Source organism: Natator depressus, chromosome 4 (genome assembly GCF_965152275.1).
Source record: "Natator depressus isolate rNatDep1 chromosome 4, rNatDep2.hap1, whole genome shotgun sequence".
In the NCBI taxonomy this organism is placed as follows: domain Eukaryota; kingdom Metazoa; phylum Chordata; order Testudines; family Cheloniidae; genus Natator; species Natator depressus.
The window spans coordinates 91,139,422-91,164,680 of record NC_134237.1 but is presented as its reverse complement, the minus strand read 5'-3'; the positions used below and the strand labels follow the sequence as shown (position 1 = coordinate 91,164,680).

The 25,259-nt window shown below is 41.5% G+C and overlaps 1 protein-coding gene across 1 annotated transcript in view; it reads right to left on the bottom strand.

The window, feature by feature from the left end:
- FRYL (FRY like transcription coactivator) overlaps positions 1-25,259 on the bottom strand; it is a 321,897-nt gene that overhangs the window by 89,475 nt on the left and 207,163 nt on the right. The window contains exons 38-46 of the mRNA XM_074951439.1: positions 12,723-12,873; positions 12,265-12,368; positions 9,835-10,020; positions 7,064-7,268; positions 5,701-5,822; positions 4,966-5,156; positions 3,986-4,080; positions 1,256-1,863; positions 619-716 (exon numbers count right to left, since the gene is read on the bottom strand). Coding sequence (XP_074807540.1) covers positions 619-716; positions 1,256-1,863; positions 3,986-4,080; positions 4,966-5,156; positions 5,701-5,822; positions 7,064-7,268; positions 9,835-10,020; positions 12,265-12,368; positions 12,723-12,873 — 1,760 coding nt within the window. The remainder of the gene's footprint in view (positions 1-618; positions 717-1,255; positions 1,864-3,985; positions 4,081-4,965; positions 5,157-5,700; positions 5,823-7,063; positions 7,269-9,834; positions 10,021-12,264; positions 12,369-12,722; positions 12,874-25,259) is intronic.

Below are 25,259 nucleotides of genomic sequence, written 5' to 3'. Positions count from 1 at the left end.
CTTTCATGAAGAATACAATTTAAAAAGTCATTCAAATCAATTTTCCACAAGATAATCATTGTTTTCAAGTAAAAAAAACTGTACATTACTTGTTTTTCCAATACACACCAGTCTCAAAGGTAAGGACCATTTCCTTACTAGAATTAAACTGTGAAATACACTTGAAAATTAAAAATTATAAATGTGATTTAAAGAAATTAAGTTCACTAGCTGTGACAACCATCTCTTTTTTTTTAATTTAAAAAAAGAGTCTTTTGCAACACTAGCAACAGGAAGAATTGCTTCTTACCTTCCCAATTTACAGGTTGAGCCTAATGGCTACTCTGATCCTATAGAGGAGTACATAGAGCCTGATCCAAAGACCACTGATTTCAGTGTAAATACTCCCCTTGACTTCACAGAACTTTAGATGAGGCCCTTAGAGAACAATTACCTCTCATTAACACAATTATTATAGATAGGTCTTAGACATGGAAGAAGAAAATTTACTGGAAAAGCAGCATTGTACTACTTTACAGAGATAATTGGTATGAAAGGTACATCTCTGTTTTGGCTGTAAAAGTGAAAGTCTAAGTTGTGAATAATTCCCTGAATGTTATTTTAAGAATATTTACATACCTTCGCTATCCTGTCTGCTGTTTCTTTACAGAACTGAGTTGGGTTATCAAAATGTTGGATTAGATGAGGCAGTAAGCACAAGATGTTAAGAGGAAATCCTGCAGACAAACAAATGGTGCTGAAGTTATGTGAACACACAACAAACTTTTAGTATTTTAAAAACAAGATCTCTGTAACCAAAACTGCTTTATTATTTAAGATGGAAGTAGAAAGATCACCTAATCAGTTAAACAAAATTACTAAGTAACCTGCTCTTATTCAGCACAATGGCAAGCTCTTAAGAGAATATGCAAAGGTTTAGAACAGCACTAAACCAAGGCCACTATGACTAAATGGTTTCAGAAGGAAAAAACTGATATATGTTCTTACTTACTTTGGAAACAAATTTACTATAATGTAATATACAATTCCAATCTTCCAGTAGGCTTACTCATAGAAACTCTTTGCACCGGGTCTCTAGACAAATGATCATAATCTACATTGTACCTAGTGTAACAATGCTGAGGACCACGGGATTTACTTTTGCTCTTCACTGACAATGTATATCACTACTGATTTTAATACCAAAGATTAATTTATTTTTCAGTTAACCTACTACCAAATTCAATATGGTTACATATAACTTGATTAAAGATACCTGCTAATTGGGAGGGATCAACCAATGTATGTTTGGAGACCGTGATGAGTTTACTGAGGAGGTGAACTGTCATTTCCTGTGTAGACACTGAGGTAAAGCCCTTAAGGAAGAGCTGCTGAAGGCCTGGAAAGTTATTCCATTTCAGTTTACTCTGCACCTTTTCTATCTTCTCCCGACTCTCTGATTTATCAAGAGACAAGTGAATAAGCAGTTTGTTGAGCAGCCTGAGAGCCAGGAGGTATTCATATTCATAATCCGATTCTAGCAAGGATGCTGCAATCCAAAATATGGTGGCCATCAGGTTGATAGGATCAGTAGTGGGCTGCACATCATGCATTCCTCCCTCTCTCAGAGAGGAGAGGCTTCTAGTCCTTGCTAAGCTTCCACCATGGTTTATTCTTCCATCCATTATATCCAGTGTGTTGCTCCGTCGACGGTCACCTCTCCGGTCACCAATTAAACTCAGTCTCAAAGAGTTACTCCTTGCATTGCTGTAATATCCCAAACAATTGCCACTACTAACAGGACTTGTGCTTAGATTTAGCTGTCCAGTGCTTTTTCTGTTAGCTGCGTACTTGTTTCCCATTACAGGATCATAATATGAGGTTCTAAAATAAAAGCAGTGAAATATATTATTGCATGTAAAATGTCAGACCTTCAATAATGTGCATCCTAAAAAATAAGGGCTCCAAAAAATCAATCCTCCAGCACATGCAGAGTATATTTTATTATCAGTGAGTAGGTCTCAGGAAACACTTATATCATAATGAAGTTCTTGGAGAGAGGGAGACTGCCTTATTACTTCAACACCATAGCTAGGGAAGAAATGTTTTCCAGACATAAGAAATTACCAAGGTAAGAGAGCCAACCAGGGATCTAGTACAATTAGACATATTGGTCAAAAACTTGAAAAATATCAGCTAGGAATGAAGATTTGGAATTCTCATCTATTTTCTTACAGATGAGGAAAGGGAGGGAATTAAGAAATGAGGTTATTTACATGTCCTTATATTTCTCTTAAGGTAGCATCCTAGACAGATCCATACCTTCAATGCCTTTCACACTGAGACTCAGGAGCATTTATGAAAGATATCAACTTTTTCTGGAACCCATTTTATGTGGATATACAGTATAAATGCCACATTGTAATCAATAACCTTCGAACTAAGCCTAAATTTATACAGAGGAACCCCAATAACCTATTTAATCTTTTGAGTAGTAGAGGGGCATGTGAGTATGGATTATTTTTTCAGTTTATAAAACACATCTCTCAACACTAGTAGGCATATATATTAGATCCTAGAATACATCTCATTACTCAAAAACACCTTCTTACACCTCCCCAGAAATTCAACCCCTTGTAGTACAGGCCTTAAGTCCAAAACCCGAGTGAAAAGACATGGGTAGCAAATGCCCCAAAATTGAATAAACTTTTGAGCTTCGCCAGACCAGTGGGGAAAGCAAATTCCAGTCGGGGCCCTCCAAGGACAATGCCTTACCATCAGCTCCTAAAGTCTGGGACTTAGAGCCTGAACCTGTGAAGTACTGAACACCCTCAACTCCCATTATGGCCCGTGTTCAATGGTGAGAAATACTGTATATTTGCCAGGATTAAACACAAACAGAAGCAGTTTCTAAGCCTTTATCCAAGACCCCGACTACATAGGGCTAACTCTTTGAATTGTACCCAGAAGCCAAATGGAAGTTAACACTGGCTACAGATCATATTTCATGCATCAAGTATCTCAAAGTATATCGGTAGCTGCATTCTGCACTAGATGAAGTTTCCAAGTTCTATTCAAGTGTACACATTTCAGTAATCCAATCTTGATATGAAAAAAAAGCATGAATAACTGGCAAGAGCCTTATGTGAAAGGAACATTTGTAGCATAATATATAATTATGCTTGGCCAGGCTCATTTTCTTTTTAATACAGCAAGTCCCTGGGGGCAAAGAGAACCATAATATTTACAATGTAATTTTTCAAGTCTGCTCTCAGACACAAGATGAGAATGTTTTGAAAGTTTGACACAGAATGGGGAAGAAAAATTACAGACCTTTATTTACACTTTATAATAAAAAGCAACAAATTTAGAATGCTGAGTAGCCAGCTCTAAATGTGGTCTAGTATCTACTGCAGTTGAAGAAATTTGGTTTACAAATTATTGTAATCCTAATTAATATAAATAATAACTACCATGATATAGCAATTTTCATCCAGAGATCTTATAGCACTTAAAAAAATTTAGTATCACTACTTATGTTTTACAGATGGGGAAACTGAGGCACAGACTGCTTATGTGACAACCACAGTCAGATAGGGTCTGATCCTAAAAGATGGTAAGTGCCCTCATTTCCATGAAAGTTAATCAGAACTGAAGGCACTCAATGGTTCACAGAATTGAGGTCCAATAGTTCAGCAGCACGGATGTGAACAAAACCAAGATCTAACAAATCTGATTTACAAATTCTCCCCTTCTTAATTGAGAAAAACACACTGATTTAGAAGTGCCTAATTTGCTCTACCACCTAGCAATAGAAAAACTAAGGAGTAACTGAGATCAGTTTCAGGAAATTTGACTAAGAGCCCAAAGATATGAACATTTGAAAACAGCATGCTGTCCTTGTATTAAGTCTAAACTGAAATGATGGCAGAAACGTTTTGATTATGAGTAATAAACAACTAATAGTTCCCATGAATACTGTACTTTGACTAGTATAAGTACTTACTGAGAAAGTGCAGATATAAGATCATAATGCTTCATGGTTTCAGCCAATGTATCAATGGCAGATTCTAGAGTCAGAAGTAGCTCTATGACAAAACCCTGAAAAAGGTCCAAGGTTATTATATGTTATAGTATGTACAACAGTGCAGATTGCGTAGGACCTCTTGATTGTGATATACAAATAGAACAAACAATGTTAGGGACTGATTCATAACTTTCTGATCTAATTTCCTCATGATCCTAATGATGCACGACTCAAATTAATGGTGCAAATTCAATGTAAAACAAAGAACAGTATACAATTTAATTTTAAACTAGTTAATGACACAAACATGAATTTATTTGTGTTATATTCTCTGGTCCAATACTTCTCACAAGATAACTATCAAGTTCCATTATTCCACTGGGTGTATTTATACTTTATGACTTAGTCCCTCTTTTTGTGGTTTGAATAGGATAGTCAATTTCTTTTGCAAGGAGTGACACAGGATAAACTGTAAAGATACAATATATTGCTGATAAATCTAAATATCAGAACACACTAAAATTGTTGTTTCTTCTTTAATATTATATTGTTTTATTTTAAAATACTTGAGGCATATTTTGAATTATAAAAAGTATGGGTGCTGCCAGGAAGCCGATTACTTCACCTGAGACATCTAGTTCAGACTGCAGTCTCTCTGAAAGTAAATGTTTGGAAACTACTGGGTTGCTTTTGAAAACAAAGTGCTCGGCATAACCACGAATTATTTTTGTTTTGTTCTTCAAAAGTGAAAATTCAAAGTGTTACAGAAGTTAAATCCGATTCTAGTCACATCACTTTTAATTCTTCTTCATTTAAGGAGAAAATGCAGCTGAGCCCATCATACTGCTTTTATCTTTTATTATGGTATTAAAAATACAATTAAAATATTGTTTAATAAAATGGGAAAATTGTAAGTGAGATGGCTGCAGGGGAGAGAAAATAAGAAAATATGCGAATACCTGTGCTTCTTCTCCTGCATCTCCTACAGTTTCTACAAGCCTGGAGAGAATGTCAGAAAGCGTAGATGCAGAAAGAGGCTGCTTCAGAGCCCTGAAAATCTGAAACGATCTCCCAGCATAGTGTCGAGAGGAGCAAGAAAGTGCAGTTTGCAAAGCAACTTCACTAAGATGGTGCTCCAGCTGAAATCCTGCTACAAAAGCAAATGTATGTCCAAGTAACACAGCAGATTTAAAAAAAGAAAAGAAAGTTGTAATTATTACATACATTACCAGTGTTATTGCACACTTCTTTTTTCTACTGACAAGATTATTATAGCCACCTCTGTGCTGGCTTTTAAGTTAGCTTTATCTACTACTACTTCTCCCTCACCCCCTTTGCTAAATTGGAATCCCTCACAAAGATCCATCCAATCACATAACAGCTTTCCCATAAACTTAAACAGAAGTATTAAATATTAAATTAGACAGATGGAAAGAAAGACACAAGATTTAAACAATAAATATCCGCAGTAAGCTTGTAATATACATTTTCTCTCTCTCCAAGCACACGTTATGTTGACATATCCAAGTCTGAACACAGTTATGAACTGTGTCACATAAAACTGCAACATCTACTGGGTGAAAGCAGAAGCCTGGAAATCTATGTATATTTTCTTAAAGAGACGTTCTTATCTATTTCACAAAGATTTTTATTTTATTAAAATTCTACAATGTATTAACTCTTTTCTAACATACCTGAACTTGATTGCTTAAACACAGACACCACATGTTTTAGAAACACAGTTAACTGCTCAGCACTCTTTATACTAGGGTTCTTGGCTGAAACATCCTCATGATTCCAAAGTGGCCCTCTTTTTCTAAAAATATAAAACCCAACATATAACATAGCATAGCATAAAAGTATAAAACATTTTTATATTTATCTATTTTATATTGATCTCTATTATCATTATCTATTTATGCAGTGCTTTTCACCTAGAAGAATTCTAGAAGACTTTATCAATTACATACAGTATACTGAAACAGATTTCTCAGGAATGAAATACAGCAGCTGTTAAAAAACGTGCAGCAATATTATATAGCAATTAAGACAAAAAACAAAGCAACATATTCAATCCAATTGAAACTGCAGGAGGAATTTACGGAGGGGGGAATGTGTAGTTACCCTAATGGCAAGTAATTCTAACTGACATTACACATTTGCAAAAATACCACAACCCAACACCACATTATTGTAAAGTTCTAGGGCTGTGTAAAAACTCTTTTTTAGTTTCCACAGTTTCTGCAAACCAAAAATCAAGTTTTTGACCACTAAGTTCTATTTAGAGTTTCAGGTTTATATGTTCAGCCCTGCAAATCTGTGGATATCTGCTTTATACCCATGGATCATTTTTGCAGATTGCAGATCGGATGCGGATACAAATTTTGTATCCTCTCGGCTCTATTTATATGACTCTGAAAGCACTAAACAAATTATCATATGAACATAGGAACCTTTTGAAAGTTGCCAGTTTTAGAACTAAACTTTGCCACCAATTCCTACTTCCCCAGTCAACACACAAGCCCTCTCTTTCTCCAGGCCACCTTGAAGATCCATACAAACCCAGGTCCCCACAACAGCCTTCAAGACCCTCTCTGGTCAGACCTTTAAGTATCTTCTGCAGGGAAGGATATGGGACTCTATTAAGCATGTATCATATTCTGCAGCTCACCAAATCCCAGAATGTGATTCAATTGTCTTTAAAGGAAGCAGTTGTGAGACTGGAGTTGCTGAAGAGAGGAAAGGTTTGAAACCCTGAAAAGCTTTCCCTGGGGAAGGGGATCCCCAGATCAGTGGGGAATTCACCGATCAATAGCCTTTTGAAGTCTCAGGAGGAGAGATGGCCAATCAACTGCCCTTAGGATGTAGAGAAAGTAGAATGGTTTGAAGGCTATTATATATACAAATAACATGCACATAACAAGAGAGTATTTAAGATCAAATTTAAGATCTTATTGCTGATAAACAGAAGAGAAAAATAGTCAACTTCATGCCAAATAATATGCCATTTTGCCATATTTCCATACACCTTGACCATGGTTGATATTGAAGTATTACCTTGAGGTAATAAATTCCATGAGTGTTTTCACTTTTTCATCCTGCTCTACTGGAATGTCAACTTCATTGAGGATGGTGGTGTGCAGATGAGAAATGGCAGCGCTGGTATTTCCTAAACTGATGCTAGAAGAGGTAGAACTTGAACTAAGCCCTGAGTCTGTCATTGGGGAGGGCTGGTAATCAGGTATAAAATCATTAACACCTGCTGAAAGAAAAACAACTATGATTATATTATAGTTTGGCATTTTCACATTAGACTTCAAAAAATGTATTAGTATGATACACTGGTTCTCAAAAGATGCACTTTGATTAGGATAATTAAAATATTTTCAAACTGAATATACAGGATGCTCCTTTTCTTCTCCTTCTAGGCCATCAAAATAGCATCTGTTTGCAATGCCAACACTGAAAATATAAATTTTAAAACAATGTCATATGAATTACCCATTTTATGAGACAGGTTTCAAAAGAGTTTTCAGTATTTTACCAGTAAAGCCCTGATCTTGCAAACACATATATGCTAACTTTATGCATGCAAGGAGACTCAATGAAGTCAACAGGCATGCCTAAGGTTAAGCACATGTATAAATCCTTGCATAATTGGGGCCTAAATAAATAATAAGGAATAACCCATCCATAACTACAATCATAGTAATGACTCCAGCATTCATTTTTATATTAGTATTCTGGTGAAGTGACAACCCATCAGTCCCTGCACTTGTAGGCATCACATCCTTAACAAGTTGATTCAGTAGTTGAACTTGAAAGCATTACAACACACACATGCTTGTAGAGTAGAAGTCAAGAGGACAAGCTGTTTCCTGATAATGCAGATTGGCTTTTTGATTGAAATGTAATCTGATCACGACTGAATTTAATTATTAAACACTAATATGTAAGGCTGATTCACCAATAAGTTAGAGATGTTTTGTGCCACTCTAGATGCATAAAGCTGCCCTAAAATCAGCTTAATCTGGCTACTGGCACACTCCCTCTTCACATGGATACCATCTGCAAAATACAACCTGTATAGCTTCTATACCACCATTCTCCCAAGTACTGTAACAGGTAATGGAGGCAAGGAAAATGAAGGCACGGCCAGGGTTTGTCTGTGTCTGGCTAGCTGACGTCTGCAGTTGGAGTGCTGAGGGCCACTAGCACCGAGGTAGATCATTAGCCTTTGCTGTGTTCTGGACTGATGCATGCACAGCTGCAGGATTGGACTGTGGGGGGGCAAAAGTGGCTTAAAGAAAACTTTGCAGCCAACCCCCGCATCAGTCCCCCAGCTTATGCTGAGCACTGTTCAGATGGAAGGAGAATTGGGTCATATATGGATAGTACTTCTCCAGTCACTGTTACTTTTATAGTGTCTGTGTCCCTTAACTACATATTTAGGATCTGACCCCGCAAGTATCTCTGTGTGAATAGCCCCTGTATTTAGGGGCTATTTAGGCCAACTGGGTTCCACAAAGAGGTCTATCCACACTTAGTATTTTGTCAGATGAGGGCCTTTGTCTCATCTAAAAGATGCAATCTATTAAAATTGTATAACTTGCCATTTTAATCAATTATTTAACCAGCATTTACTAGATCTGCTTGCAGGAGTTAGTCTTAATATAGTTTTTAAATTACATAATGTTCTACTGCAAAATTCAAAAAGTATCAGTGATTCATGAAATAAAGCTGATATAGGATATTTTATTAATCACCTAATTTTAAGTTAAAAACATCACTATTATAATATTTTGCTTACTCCCCCATGTGGGGCTAATCTCTTGAACAATACTGTTTCAATCCTCAATGTGGACAGAACCTAAAAAAAAGTTTGCTGGCCTTCTCATCCTGATCTCTAGTGAATGTTTTTTCATGCTACAAACCCAACTTACATAACGTGTCTCTGGCCAGCTCTACTCAAGAGCCCAAGGACTGGAGCAAGAGTGGTTTTGTAGATCAGAACTGAATTGCATTTGGTAAAGTTCTATGGGTAAGTTTATACAAAATATGCCTGGCTCTACCCAGTCCTCATATTCTTGACAACCAAATTTACCCAAGAATTTACAAACTATTTTTTCTTCACGTAACACAAAACTACTTCCCAGATACAACAACACTGAAATAATATATTGCATGGCAGGTGCTGCCATCTGCTGAAGATAATATGAAATATCACGAGTCAACAAAATTAATCCTTGTTCATATTTTCCACAAATCTATGATACAATCAAAAGTGAAGTTTCATAAAAAATGTTTCCAGTGAAATTTACAGATCTCTCCTACTATATGATCATTTCAGATGATATATGTTTTCTCATATTCTTTGCACAACTATAAAAGGTCATGCTAAAATCTTGTAATATTTTTGTGGTATTCTATTAAATCATACAATGTCAAATGGCTTATGTCCAAAATTGAAAGTTGCTATAATGTATAGAGGAAATATCTCCCTATTTCTCCTTTAAAAATCACAAAAAAGTAGTTGCTATTTTATATGACCAGCTGACAGTTTCCTCTGCAGTTTCCACAGCAGCAGCAAACCAGCAATTAACATTCAGCTGTGCTGCTACTGCTGATGACTGCACACAAAATGTTAACATCTATACTAATTTTAGGTTAATGAACAATTCAAGGAAGACAGAAATTTTATCCAACTGGACAAAACTGGAAGTGAAATAAATTACAAACAATGGAGATTTTAATATTTAAATCCAATCAAAAAGTGACCTTCTGTGTTGTTTTAATTAATGAAACATGAACAATGTAGCTGTGGTTACCTGTGAAAGTATAATCTAAATGTGCAGTTTGCTTGACAGTAAGCACCCTGGGTTCATTAAACTCCCTGTTCCTGAGAAGGACAGAAGCAACAGACTGGACATTACTGTTGGAGCCCATCACTATCAACAAATGCAAAAGCAGGCGTTTACAATGCTCATACACTTCAGGGTGGTAGTGGTCAAACCCTAAAATTAAAGAGGAAAATAGAAAGGTTAATCAATTAAATATGCAGTTAACTAAAATCAGCAACAGTCCTAGTGGTCTATATCAATCTCTACAAATGATATCTATTTTTGGTAAAGAAACATTCACCAACAACAACTGAAAATGATTTAGATTTTGGCTATTTGGAGAAACAGAGGATATGCTCCCTTCCATCTCCCCTTTTATTTTTTCTATAATAACTTCAATATATTAAAACTCTCTCTGGCTTTACTGTTTTAAAAAAACATTACCACACTGAGCAAGAGGGTGTTTATATATTATGTTTATTTCATATAATAAACCAACTAGGCCAGGGGTGGGCATACTTTTGGGTCCGAGAGCCACATCAGGGTTCCGAAACTGTATGGAGGGCGGGGTAGGGAAGGCTGTGCCTCCCCAAACAGCCTGGCCCCTGCCCCCATCCGCCCCCTCCTACTTCCTGCCCCGACTGCCCGCCTCAGAACCCCCGACCCATCCAACCCCCCTGCTCCTTGTCCCCAACCACCCCCTCCTGGGACCCACACCCTGAACCGCCCCCCCCGGGACCCCACCCCCTATCCAACCCCCCCACTCCCTGTCCCCTGACTGCCCGACCCCTATCCACACCCCCGCCCCCTGACAGGCCCCCCGGGACTCACACGCCTATCCAAATCCCATTGCTCCCTGTCTCCTAACTGCACCGCCCCCTATCCACACTCCCGCCCCTGACTGCCCCCCAGGATCCTACTCCCTAGCCAACCTCCCCTGCTCCCTGTCCCCTGACTGCCCCGATCCCTATTCACCGCCCCCTTGAAAGTCGTCCCCCCCCAGACTCCCACGCCTATCCACCCCCCCGTCCCCTGACCGCCCCCACCCCCCAGAACCTCCACCCCATCCAACCACCCCCTGCTCCCTGTCCCCTGACTGCCCCCCAGGACCCTCTGCCCCTTATCCAACCTCCCCGCTCCCTTACCATGCCGCTCACAGCGGCAGGGACTCGCAGCCCCGCCACTCAGCCGGAGCCAGCCACACTGCCGCATTGCCCGGCAGAAGCGGTGGGCCAGGGCACTGGTGGCGCAACGAGCTGAGGCTGCGCGGGAGGGGCCAGGGGCTAGCCTCCCCAGCTGGGAGCTCAAGGGCTGAGCAGGACGGTCCCGCGAGCTGTAGTTTGCCCACCTCTGCACTAGGCCATATTGTGGATGATTCCTGCCATTGCACAGGTACTAAAAAAACCCACCATTTTTATTCAAACAATTTGAAAGACTCACCATACTGAAATATATGGAGCCGAAAACACAGGGAAGAACAACAAGAGAAGCACTGAGGACATTAAGTGTATTCCAAGCTAATTGCACCTTCTATACAAGAGGAGAAGGACAAGTGGCCCCAATGGACAGTGCTTTGTAAAGGGGTCCAAACTTTCATGCCCACTTGTATTTCCTACCTATATGTTTGTCTCAAGAAATAAGCAACATTAGGAACATGAAAAGATTCTCTGGTCCAGCACACTTGTCTGATTAATTGTACATGCTCAGAAGAAGAAAAAGCCAAATCATGTTGGGATACAAATTCACGGCAGATGTATGCTGCCCAAGAGAGGCCGGGGGTGAAGGGCAGCAATGGACTATAATAAGGTGGAAATATGGCCAAAAGAGTACAAGAGAAAGGAGAAAAAGAGATGCACTAGTTTGTTTCCTATCACACAACAGACCAAATTTAGCTCTGGTGCAAATATGTGTAACTTCACTGAAGTAAATGCAGTTGCACTTGCTTACATCATGGCTGCATTTAGCCCAAAATGTTCTGCTTACAGGCATTTAGTAAGTTTTAGCTTTTATATGTTATCCACAGTGTTAATTTTAAAGAAGACACTTATTAGTATTGTATTTATATAAACCAAAATGACTGGGACATGTTTTTTTTAAAACTGGATTTTTTTTCAACTTGAAAAAGTGTTCTTCCTTTATGTTATTGGAAGACAGTTTTTAAAGTCAGATTGTCACAACAACATAGAAGACAGTAATATTTCGTACACCAGATACGCTTTCTGTACTTTCTGCGAAGATTTTATTGATAAATAAAGAATAAGAAATATTAATCTCATTCAGCCTTGGAAAAAAAAGACTAGTTATGTCAAAAAGGCTGTTATTTTTAATTACTAAAATCTTCAAAGCCAAGATTACAAGCTGCTGTTTTCCTCGATTTAAAAAAAACAAACCATGATATTTCAGTAACAGTTTAGTTACCTATAAAAATTGCATGAAGTAAAAGATGGAGGTAGCCTCCCCATTCCACCTTCACACTGTGGTCAATTATCAAATCAGTCAGAAGGATCACTGCTATGTTACACCTAAAGAAAGAAAAAAATTGTTAAGAGATCAGAATACAACTGTTGTTTACATTTTGAAGATCTGTAGGAGTTTTAAAGATACTCTTAACTAATATCCCCTTTTAAGACTATGAAAGTCTTAAAGGCAAGAAAGAAAAAACATAAAAATCACAATAAGCCACACAGCAGATGAGAAAAGCTTTAGTCCTCAAAATCAAAAGGTAGCTAAGACATCATAACTTCTTGAATTCTAGGCAATGTAACAAATAAGGAAAGGCTATTCTTACTTTACACAGCACATGCATGAAGACAGTAGTTTGATTTAAACTAATATGAACTGAAATGCTGTCCCTTTCAGGTAATGTTAGTATTTACCTGTGAAGAGACATGCCTGGAGATGAAGTTTCAGGTAAATAATCCACCAGTGGTGACCAACAACCCCCAGTAGGTGGAAAGGGTAGAGGCTCTCCTTGATTATGCTCCATCACTTTCAGTCGCCAGTTAGAATACAGTGGCATTGAATCACCTATCAAAATACATTTATTTTTACTTTTCTTTTTGATTTGTCAATCCAAGCAAAATGTACAATTTACTAACGGTAATCTTCCACCTAATATTCTACATAGTAATAATTTTAAAAATGCCCCAGGATTTGAAGCTATAGGTCCTGGGAAACAGAAGTGTCCAGATGAGAAAAGCCATTCAGACAAAAGTTAAAATAAAGAGTAGTTTCTTACCCTATAGTAATTGTGGGTCTTCAAAATGAAGTTGTCAGTGTGGACCCCACTGTAAGTGCACAAGCAGCACATGTATGCAAGATTGGAATCTTTTGAATAAGGGTGTCTGTCAGGGTCATGTACACTCCCTGAGTCTCCTTATCCTCCCATGCAAACCCATAAAAGGCAGAACAACTCTAACCCCTGCTCAGTTCCCTTGCAATTCAAAGTCCAGGGAAGCATAGAACTCCAAAAATGGGGATGGAGGGTGGGTTATGGGATCCACACTAACAAGACCTCAAAGAACCACAGTTATTGTAGGTAACTTCTTTCTTTGAGTATTTGTCAGTGTGGATTTCACTGTAGGTGACTAGCAACAGTACCCCTTCTGGACACTTAGATTAGGAGTATCAACTGCATCAGTCCAACAGGTTTGTAGAATTGCTCTCCCAAACTTGGCACTTGCTCTGGCAGCTCAGTACAATGCATAGTGCTTGATAAAAATCATTGGGTTACTCCAGGTTGCTGCCTTGCAGATTTCTGAAACTGGCACATTTCTGAAGCAGGCAGAGGATACTGCTTGGGCTCTGGTGGGGTGAGTCTTGGCATTTGGTGGGAGAGCTACACCAGCTAACTGAAAAGACAGTGAGATACATTATGTTATCCACCTTAGATATTCTTTGTAATGAGATGGCCTGGCCTTTGGAATGGCCAGTTATAGCCAGAAATAAACAGAAAGACAGTATGAACAGTTTGGTTCTGTTGATGTAGTAAAAAAAGGCTCAGGAAATGCCCAGTGTGTGCTGCTACTTCTTTCCCAATGAAGAGGAGTTTTACTGCAAAGAAGAGAGGCATGTTAAATGATTAATTCAGATGGAATTCTGAGACCACCTTAGGAATTAATTTAGGGTGAAGTTTCAGGATCACATTAACCCTATGAAATACAATGTGGGGAGGGGATCAGCCCCAAGTATTTGGAGCTTGCTCACTCTTCTGACTAAAGTCAACTAGGGAGACTGTCTTCAGAGTCAGATGAAGTACAAAGCATTTTGAAAGGGGAATCCATGAGTCTCAAGAAGATGACATTGAGGTGCCAGGCAGGAGCAAGTTCCCTGACCAGTATAATGTAGGTAACAGGCCCTTCAGGAACTCTGATACCATTGGGTGAGAGAAGACCAAGCATGACTATCCATCGATGGCAAGCTGAAACTGCTGCAGCTTGGACCTTAATGGTGCTAAACAAAAGCTGTTTCGGATGCAGGAAGTAGTTGGGAGCCTTTGGTACCAAAGCCTGCATATGGTCCAGCCCATGGTGGGTCACCCCTATTGAGAACCTCTTCCATTTTGATGAAAAGGTCCTTCTGGTAGATATCTTCCTGTTCTGTATCAGGATGTCCTGGACTTGTCTAAAGCAATCCCTATCCACAGTACTTAACCAGACAACATCCTGGTTGTCATCCAGGTGGGTCTGGATGGCAAATCTTCCCATGGTGCTGTGAAAACTGGTCCAGTCAGTCTGGGAGCTGAACTGGTGGTTGAATGAACACCTGTAGCATTTTTGTCAACCAAAATTGCATTGGCCAGTGCAGAGCTATGAGAACAATAATGGCTGTCCCTTTTGAATTTTGAAAATCAGCATGAAGACCAAGAGAATGGGTGCAATAGCACAGAAGAGACCTAGATTCCACTGCAGAGGGAAGGCCCCAAGCTCATATCCTCTCTGCAACAAAATTTCTGGCACCTGGTGTTGTCTTTGGGGGCAAACAGGTCTATCACAGGACCCCCCCCCCCGCCCGATTAGTTCTATGATAGAACTCTGCAGTGATTACTTGTGAGTGGTAACATATCTGCTCTGGGGGGTTATCAGGTTGTTGCTGACTCTTGGGAGGTGAAGAGCCATCAGGGTTAATTTGTATCTGTGGCACCATGTCCGGAGCTTGTGCCTCCTTGCTTTTTTTTGTGGTGCTTTGCTGACATGATGTTCATCAAGACCTGCATTGTGGAATTGTGAAGAACAGGAAGGAAGGACATGCAGGCTAGCCATGACATGGATGTGGAGCGCCATGTCTTCCAGGGACCCTATTCCTTGCATTTGTAGATGGTCCAAGTGGATTCCCCAACCTATCTCTGAGGTGTCTGTGACTAAAGTCATTGTTGGGGAGGGGGCAGAGAACAGTACCTAGCCACGCATATTCTCAGTTTCCTTCCACCATTTCAGATCTGTGAGGTATGAGTAGAACCATGACCTTTTTGCTCATTTGGTGTTTCACTGGGGAACAGAGCAACCTGAACCAGCGCTTGAGTGGTCACAGGTGAAGTGTGGCAAGCAGCATCATGTACATTCTTTCTGTGTTGGTACTCTGGCTGACAGTCCCAGGAGTTGGATAAATGTCCTCTGCGCCTCTGCTGGGGCTGGTACTTGCATGTTTCCTATAAGGGGCCAGTGTGTAAATTGCCAAGGACCGTACGGTGGTGCAAGTCCTTGAGGGAATGGAGCGCTCTGTCTGTACTCTGGCTGAAGAGCTCCATTTCCTCAAAGGGCAGGTCCTCTATAACGTCCTCTGTCTTGCATGGTATGCCAGACATCTAGAACCATAAAGTCTGCCTCATTGTGACAACTATGGTCATTGACCTTGTGGCTGTACCAGATGTATCTGTGGCCAACCTGACCTTTCCCTTGACCTTCTGACCCTCTGATTGTTTATTTCAACTCATCCCTGTACTCCTGCAGGATTTTAGCTAGGAAAGGCGTGACCACCTCCCAAGTGAGAAAATTGTACTTGACAAAGAGAACACAGTAATTTGAAGGTTCTCTGGGTAGCCAGGACTGTGAATCACTTTGTAACCCCCCTGCCTCCACTGAGAGGAAGACTGACTTTAGCTTAACTCAGTGCCAGCTTCCTGACACCACCAGCCTATTAGCCATCCAAACAATCTCCTCTGGGCTATACAAGCCCTTACTTTGCCTTGCAGGTTAAGAATAGGTGCACCACAATCACCAAGCCCTGTGAAGTGTTCCCCTGAAGTGTCCAGCCCCTTATCCACTGAATGCTCACAGGTTTCACAGTGGTAGCTGTGTTAGTCTGTATCAGCAAAAAGAACGAGGAGTAGCTGTGGCACCTTAAGACTAACAAATTTATTTGAGCATAAGCTTTCATGGGCTAAATGCTCACAGTAATACCAGGTGTGCAGTCCCCAAGGGAACAATGTACACACCAGCTTCAATGATTCAACTCAGAATCAACTGCTTGTATAATACCTCAGCACTGAGATAGATTTATAGTGAAAACAAGAAGTTTAGTATCAAAGGTTCAAGATTCAAGAGATAGTGAGAAAGTATAACAGAAACCAAAAGGATTACATATTTTTTAAAAAATCAATTTCTAGAGACTTAACAGGCTAACTTCCATCCTAAAGTGTATCTCACCCCAAATATCCTTGGCAGCATTTCAACGAAGCCTGCTTGAGATCCTGTTTTCATGAATGTAATCGCACTACCCAATTACTTCCTAGGTAAAGGATTAATGGGTGTTTTCCTTTCCTTGCCTTCTCATTACCTTCCCCAAAGTTCACTGTCTGTACTGTATCAGAGGGGTAGCCATGTTAGTCTGGATCTGTAAAAGCGGCAAAAAGTCCTGTGGCACCTTATAGATTAACAGACGTATTGGAGCATAAACTTTCGTGGGTGAATACCCACTTCTTCAGATGCATGTAGGGGAAATTTCCAGAAGCAGGTATAAATATGCAAGCAAGAATCAGGCTAGGGATAACGAGGTTAGTTCAATCAGGGAGGATTGCCGCTGCCTGTACTGCAGAGTTAGGATAACACTCCCTCCCCCTATAACTTATTCTCTGGTGAGCTGCTTCCCTTTTGATTTCACATCCCACCATTGACTTCAAATAGTGCTTCCACTGGGTTGGCTTACATGCTTAATTTACACATGGACCAAGAGACAGGTGAATAAACACCTTTTGTTGGGCAGAAACCTGTTTGTCAACTCTGCCTTGATACAGACTTTAGGAACATATTTTTAGTGTACATACATAACACTTTGTACAGTACCTATACATACATTTTACAACAATATTAATGACCAGTGATACCCTGGCTTTCATATAAGACCTCACTCAATATTCTTTGCTGAAGCAGAATGTATATATTAGGATCAGGACATTCTTGTAACTCCCTTAGCAGTTGGCATTGAGAGGTTCTTAGGTCACAGGTAGATGGCCACCCAAAGTTGCACTGAGGTTGATGAATATGACTTGCATCCAGAAAGGTCCAACTTTTTTTAATCTTTGTTCTTAAGTGCACCTTTTGTGGACTTTGCTTTTTCCTGAGCTGCTCAACAACCAGGGACCCTGGGTTTGGATGGGTGCAGAAGCATTCAAAGCCCTTTGGAGGCGCACCTGATATCTCTTCTCCACTCATTTATAAATGGGAGGAAGAGTGATTGGGGCTTCTCACTATCCTTTGATGGGTTCCAGGATCTTCTCAATGGGGAGGGAAATTCTGACTGGTGGGGCACTCAAAATATCAAAAAGAGTTTATGAGCCTTCTCTGGTATAAATGTAGTATCAGCATCCATGGATTCCACAATATGAGACCAGAGGTCCTGAAAAGTTTTGAAGTTATCAATTGCCAGTGTGGCAGCTGGTGTCACTACTTCGTCTGTTGATGAGGATGACTCTTTTTGGGGGAGATGAAGGTTGCTGTAGTCCCTTTGCCTTTTCTTGCTCCTGGTGGATCACGTTCAGTTCAAGTGTAAACAGCCTGGCTAATGATGCCACCAGGGCATGGGATCTCCTTTTTCTGGAAGCATGAAAGGGGATCTGCTTCTGGACAGGTGAGATGACAGTCCCCCTGTAAGGCCAATTTGACTAAGGTCGTGTGTCATATGGGTATTGGCTTGGTTGGGGCTGGCCCAGTGCCACTCATATTCCCCATCTGGGATGGAGGGCTGAATAAGAGCTCCCTAATAACTTTCTTGGGGTCAATTTTTAAAGGTAGAGGAGAGGGATCTCTGCTTCATGCTGGAGAGAAAAGTACACAGGTGACAGTGAGGAGGAGTATTTCTCCCTCTTCAAATGGTGGTGCTGTAGGGTGATATGGTTCCAGGGCCAGTTCCAGGAGACACAGGAAAAATGTCTCCAGAAATGATCCAGATTCCTCCCAGATGTATCTTGGGCTCTTGCTAGACTCCATTGTGGATACCTCCAGGAAGACAGCACCAAGATTAGCACTGGGTCTCTCATTCTCTGTGCCATTCTTGATCTGATTGAGGACTTGGACGATCTGTTCTTTGAGAAGTGTTGTTTTGTTACATCCTTCTAGGACTTCCCTTCATATTTGGAGCTATATTTGGGCTCTGTTCAGCTCAATGACTGAGCATCACACTGAACATCACTGTGTGGACACAGATCCTGATCTGCAGGTATGATGTGTGGTCAAGGGAGTGCTGGCTGATGCTGGCTTTCCAGCCTTGCTCTGTTAGTGACTGTCACCTTTGGGTATGAACAGACTTGCATGGACTTCTCTAGCAGATATGCCTCAAGCCAAGAGATCTGGGATTATTTGCAGGTCCTGAAGGAGAAGAACTTGAACACAGAGGACCTATCCAGGGTGCAGCTCTCCCCTGGGCAAAAGAAACATCATATGTGTTCATCCTAGATGGGAATCAGTGTGTCACAGGACAGCCAGGGTCCGAACCCTGAAAGTTTAGTTTGCCAAAAGTATAGCACTTCACCCCACTGTACAGGGGAAACACAGGTACTTTTTCTTTTTCTTTTCTCTTTTGAACGTCCAATTCAATGGGAACGTGAAGATGAAACTTTCTTTTTAACATTTTAAAGTCTCTAAGAAAAATAGTGGTTGGATGCTCGCTAGGTTTTGTCCTCTTGTCAAAAGCATAAGAGGGAACTAAGGAAGGGTCATGACCGCTCTGGATGCATGCATGGCCCCAACAGACACTGCTATTTAAAAGAATCTGATCTTGCATGCACGAGGTGCATGCATATTTACAGTGGGATCCACTTTGACACATACTTGAGGAACAGTAATTTAGATTCTGTCTCTGGGAGACCTAAAAGCTGGAAGGAAAATGATAGTGGTGAAGACAGCATATCACTGAATCACACTAAAATAACTGTCCTGATAGTAAGGCTGATATAAGCAGGAAAAATCATGTCCATAAGTGAAGCCTGAGGACTTGGGTTTGATGGAACTCTGTATCTTAACTGTAGGTGGGGTGGAGGTAGCTCGATCATTTCCGCTGCTACAACAGTCCATTAGCTATAAGTGGCAGATCCAGCCTTCTGAGCACCCAGTACTAACCCAGCGAATACACGTTTTGCTGTTCTACTAGCACTCCTGCCACTCCACGAACCACATGCAAACACTCTCCTCTCTTCTATGGCAGGCAGGGCAGTGCGGTTCTACATGTTCTGTGTCCCAGCCCACGTTTGCAGTGGGAACCTACCATTTCTATGGTATTTGGGAACTTGTGCACCTGTGGTGGGGTATGCTGAATTTCCCCCTTGCTTCCAAGAGTCTCAGTTGTTTTCGCAACTGATGCAGCGAATGTGGGCAGGTTACTTTTTAGTTTAAAAAAAAAAATGAAAATAAGGTATGACTATGAGCAAAGCACTCCTGAAATTTTACAATTAAAATACTGGTTTTTCTTCATTGCTTTCAACTTCTAATTCACTTTCCATCAACAAAATAATAATTGCACATTAAATATCCCTTGGTTTACCATTCATAATGAGATATGTAGGTTAAAAGTGGTATAGCCACAGATGAAATCAAATTGAAACCTACAAACATTAAAATCTGCTCTATTATTTGTACACAGTACCAAGAAGCATCTGTTTTTGGTAGGTGATCAATTTGAATTTAGGATCTGGGAGATAAATGACAAAGTAGATGAACATTATGATTTGCAAGGATAGGCAGGGTACAGAGAAGTCACAAAATAGCCAGCATTGGTGTTTGCAGGGAGGATGAGGAAAGGGGGTTCTTGTTGAAGGAGGATGGGAGATTGTGGGTTAAAGTATACAGTGCGTAGGCAGGGACTTCAGACAAAAATTAAAGAGTCTAATAAAATGATGCATAAACTTTAAACCAATAGGCAAATTAGTAAGGATTGAAGATGCCATAGGTTCAGTATTCAAACAGAAAATTATCCCACAGAAAGGTTCAGTAATGCTCGTGAACAGAAAAACACTCTTTAATACAGGTAGGAACCAAAGATATTATCCCCCCACCCCCACCCCCCCAAAAAAGTATGCAGTACCCCTAAAATAGCTTAGGATTTTGAATTTGTGACTCTTGTTCACATCGTACCCATCTCCTGCCTGTTTGGTCTTCCCTAATGTTGTCATAATTATTTAAATTAGTAAGCACTTCAGGGCAGAAAACATTACTTTTGGGGAGGTATAAAACCAGTCACAGTTGGTGTGCCCATACTCCATAGCAAGCACCCAAACAGGCTGGGGTTGGACAAGGGATTTTCACCCCTTTCCTGCTTTTTAAACAGGAAAGAGCCAAACTATCATAAATCTAAATTAATGATTAAAACAGCCTTTTAAAATAAATAAATAAATACATATATACATAAATGAACAATGCTAGGTCCCTAATGTTTTTTTTTCTTCTAACATTCCTTAACTTTTATGTTCACATTTTTTCATGCCTTTGTTTTTCCTCAGTCTAAATTTTCTACAATTTTCAATTAATGTTTCCATCTACTTTTCTTTGAAACCTGCTCTCTCTGTATTCAATACACCTTTTTCCCTTTCCTTTTTATTTTCACTTTTTTTTAATTTCTATTCATCCTCTTTCCCCCCCCAACTCATCCCATGTTCCCTCTTTTTTCTCTCCAATAGCAATCTGCCCCAGATTTTTTCACTGCTCCCCAGTTTGGCTTCTCGCCTCTATTAAGTCCCTTCTGTAGTATTTGGGAATGGCTGTTTATGAGGTGTGGCTCCTTTAAGAAACCAGGAAGTGGAGCCAAGAATAGGAACATGGGTTTATGGAGCGGATTTCATACCTACACTTGCGGGAGCACCTCCTTATGGAAACAGATTCCCTGACACTTCACAGGGCGGTAGAGACTGGCTATCAATTTGAACTTGCAATTCAAGAGGCTTATTCTGTTTCCCAGACCCACATCCCTCCAGGTTCTTCTTCGGGGGCATCCACCACTGTAGCCATCCTAGTACAGCATATTGACAGGGGTTCAAGTAACTGGGTAACTGGGAGTGTCCAGCTCAGGGACAAATGGGTCGACAATGTGGAAAACTTAACCATTTTGGTTGTTGTTCTGCCCCAGCCATCACATATATGGATGACCGGGGAGGGAGGAAGATTCCATCCCTTAGGGGATCATGGAACCGGGACAGTTTTAAAAGCTACCTCTGCCATTTAGTGGATGTGGATATACTGCTGAGCATGAGCACTGGAGCATGAGTCTCACTCATAAACTATACCATATATCATAGATATTTTGCATATTTCAACTTGCAGCCAGTACAGTCCTCACTATATGGATATGGCAATGTGAAAATCACTTTGCAGAGGATAGTGGATCTCCCCATGACGTATTGTCAGCAAGAAGTGGGAGCGTTCCCATTTTACGGCCAACTTTCTCGGGCTGGATCTGTTCTGGGCACTGGGCTTTAAAGTATTAGACTAAAAAAACACAGAAATCTGCCTTGTGGAGAATGACTGAAGAGATGTACTCCCCAAGATCTCTTCTGGACTTGGATGTTGCCATAGGTATGAGCATCGTCCATGAGTAGATCTACTGGCCACCCCAATTATACAGCCATTCTGCCAGACCTCTCTGGGTGTTAAAGCCTGTCTTAGCCAGAGATTTCTCGCTTGCTCAAGGAGGACATTATAGAAGTGACTGACTTTTCGCTGTGGTTGTTAAACCTTTTTGTAGCAAAAAAAGAAGGAAGGGAGACTACTTATGTGTGGACCACTGCCAAGTGAACAAGGTAGTCATACCTGACTGCTATCCTTTACTGATCATAGTTCAACTGTGCTCACTAAATTGGATCTACACTAGGGATATCTCCAAATAATGTTTGCCTCTTACTCATGGAACCTCAAAGCTTTTCTCACCCATATGGACTTTTTTCAATTTAAAAGGATGTCTTTTGGTTATCTTCGACCCCTAGGTGTTTCCAGAACATCAGGCTTCGGTGTTAGCAGACATTCCTGGGGTGGTCATCTATGAAGATGACATCCTGGATCATCTCATTCTGACCATGATGCTTCCCTACATGTAGTACTTCCCTGATTTAAGGACCATCATCTGATCCTGAACATGGAGAAGTGTGTTATTCATTGGGATCAACTGGATTTTGTGGGTCATCATCTGTCGGGACGTAGAAACACATCATTGCAGTCCAAAATGTGGACGTACAAGTCGGAATTTCTATCATTTCTTGGGATAACTATTATCTTTATTTTGTGCAAGATTATGCTCTTACTGCATGCTTATGGACCCTGTTACGCAGCAATGTGGTCTGAAACTGGACTCCAGTGTGTTCACAGGCAGTGTGCCAGCTCAAACGACATATTAGATCAGCTTCTGCACTGGCACACTGTGCCTTACGAGCCCCTGCTGTTGTCACATATGATGCCTCAGCTGTAGCTCTTGGTGCTGTGCTCTCCCAGATCCATTGGGGGTGGATCAACCAGTGGCATTCACCTCCTGAGCGCTCTCCTCAGCTGAACGTAAATACTTGGCAGGAGCGCAGGAGGCCCTAGCATGCATATGGGTATGAGAAAGGTGGCATCATTATTTGTATGGCTGCACTTTCACATCACGCACCAACCACCAGGTGTTAACTACACTGTTAATGCCATCCAGCCCAGGGCATTAACACCTTCATATTCACAGACGGCCTGATCGTCTGCATCAGTGCAATTCCTCAGTACTGTACCATTCAGGTAAACGCAATCAAGGGGCTGATCACTTGACCCGGGCTTCACCTGACAAATCCACAGAAAGGGGGATTATGAGACAGGAAGAGGATAATAATGCCTTGACTGATCTCTCTTGCCACTCCCAAATCATTGTTAGAGACACTGCCCCAGGATGTACTGTTACAAGCAGGGCCATCCCTAGGGTGGTGTGTGGCCCAGGACAAAGGCGCTGAATTTCTAATCTGCTGGGGGGTGCTCCCCCTGGTTCCGCCCAGCCCACACCCCCACTCCACCCCTTCCCACAAACTCCACCCTGCTTCTTCCCACCCCCACTCTGCCCCCGCCCCGCCTCTTCCTGCCCAGTTCTGCCCCCTCCCCCAAGCACGCTGCGCCCTCGCTCCTCTCCTCTCCCCCCCCCAGCGCCTCCTGACACAGCGAAAGATCTGATCTGCCACAGGCGGTAGGGGCTGAGAGGCACGGGGAGGTGCTGATTGGTGGGGCCCGCCAGCAGGCAAGAGGCACTGGGGAGAGGGGGAAGCTCTAGCAGGGGGGCTCCTCCTCGCCCACCCCCACCTGCCACTCGCCTCCCTGTTCACCTCCTCGCCCTGCTCACCTGCCCACCTCCTGCCTCACCTCCCCGCCTGCCTTTTGGGGATTTTATCTTAGAGCGGGGCCCCCCAAAGCGCGGCGTCCGGGGAGGTCTCCCCGATTCACCATACCCAAGGGATGGCTCTGGTTACCAGAAAGTTCTCAAGTATGTTTGTCAGGATTGGCCAGAAACTATTTCAGATTATCTGGGGGCTTATTTTCATGTGAGACATGAATTGTCAGCATGGGGTGATCAAGGTCTACTTTGGGACTCATAGGTGGAATTTCCAGAGGCCATGCAGACAGAGGTGCTGGCCATTGCCCACAAAAGGCACCTTGGGATGGTACATATGAGGTAGAGGTGTCACCTGGCGGTATAGTGGTCAGGAATTGATTGTCACATTGAAAAGATGTTCAGAAATAGTGAACCACATTTACTTAGTTGTAAATCCTATAAGCAAGCCAGTGTACCCCTGACTCCTACCCTGCTGCCACCTTGGCCGTGACAGTCCACACAGCTAGCCTTATGTGGAGAAATGATTCCCGCCCCACAGCATCAGTGATTTCTATAAGTAGCTTAGAATCTTTTTCCAAATGGTCAGAGGTAGCAGCTAGCAGCCTAGTACCATTACAAATTGTCTGTGATCAGCTGGAGGAGTGGTTCTTTAGGTGGGATTATCCCTTAATGATAATTACTGATAACAGACTGCAGTTTGTTTCTGTTTGTTTCACTCAATTCCTAGCAGATAAAGAGATCTGGCGTGTCTGTAGTCCCAGCTACCATCCTCAGGCTAATGGGGGTGAAGAAAGATTTAATCTCAGATTGAAGAACAAACTTTGGGCTCATCTAACCCAGGGTTTGGCCTTTCTGCAAGCTCTCCACCCAGTATTACAGCATTACTGGGCTGTTCCCCAGAGATCAATAGGTCAGTCCCCAGCTTTCCTGATGATGGGGCAAGAGTTGTGCTTATCATTACTTATTAAACCCCATTTTAAAGATCCACAGCATATAGGTGGTCCACATCAGGTTCACAACCACATACAGAAGCAGCAGGCATGATACAAAGGTTACACAGATGACACAGAGGGCTAGGGTGAAGACCCTGGTGGTGGGGCAATGGGTACTTGTACACAGACTATGCAGGGGGGTCCAAGTTTGGATCACAACTTTCAATCCCAGTGCAGATGTCTAGGAGTGGTAACATACGAATTGCATGACGGGTCCCACTGGCATACCAGTAATTTAGTGCATATACGGGAAACCATCACAGGGGAAGGGGGTGTGGAAATCCCCACTGCACCATCTGCAGCTGAAGGGGTACTGCCTGCTCCAACACAGGCCAGGTCTACATTAGACTTATATCATTATAACTGTGTCACACAAAGATGTGAAAAATCCACACCCCTGCGAAATGTAGTTATACTGAACTAACCCCCAGAGTAGACAGACCTATGTCAACAGGAGAGCTTCTCCCTTCAGCATAGCTACCTCCTCTCAGGGAGGTGAATTAACTATGCCAACAGGAGAAGCTCTCCCATCAGCATAGTAGCATCTTCACTAAATCGCTACTATGAAGCAGTTACACCAGTGCAGCTGTGCTGCTGCAGTGCTGTATGTGAAGACAAACCCAGAGTCTCCACTTTCACTTCCAACCCCACATCTGCCAG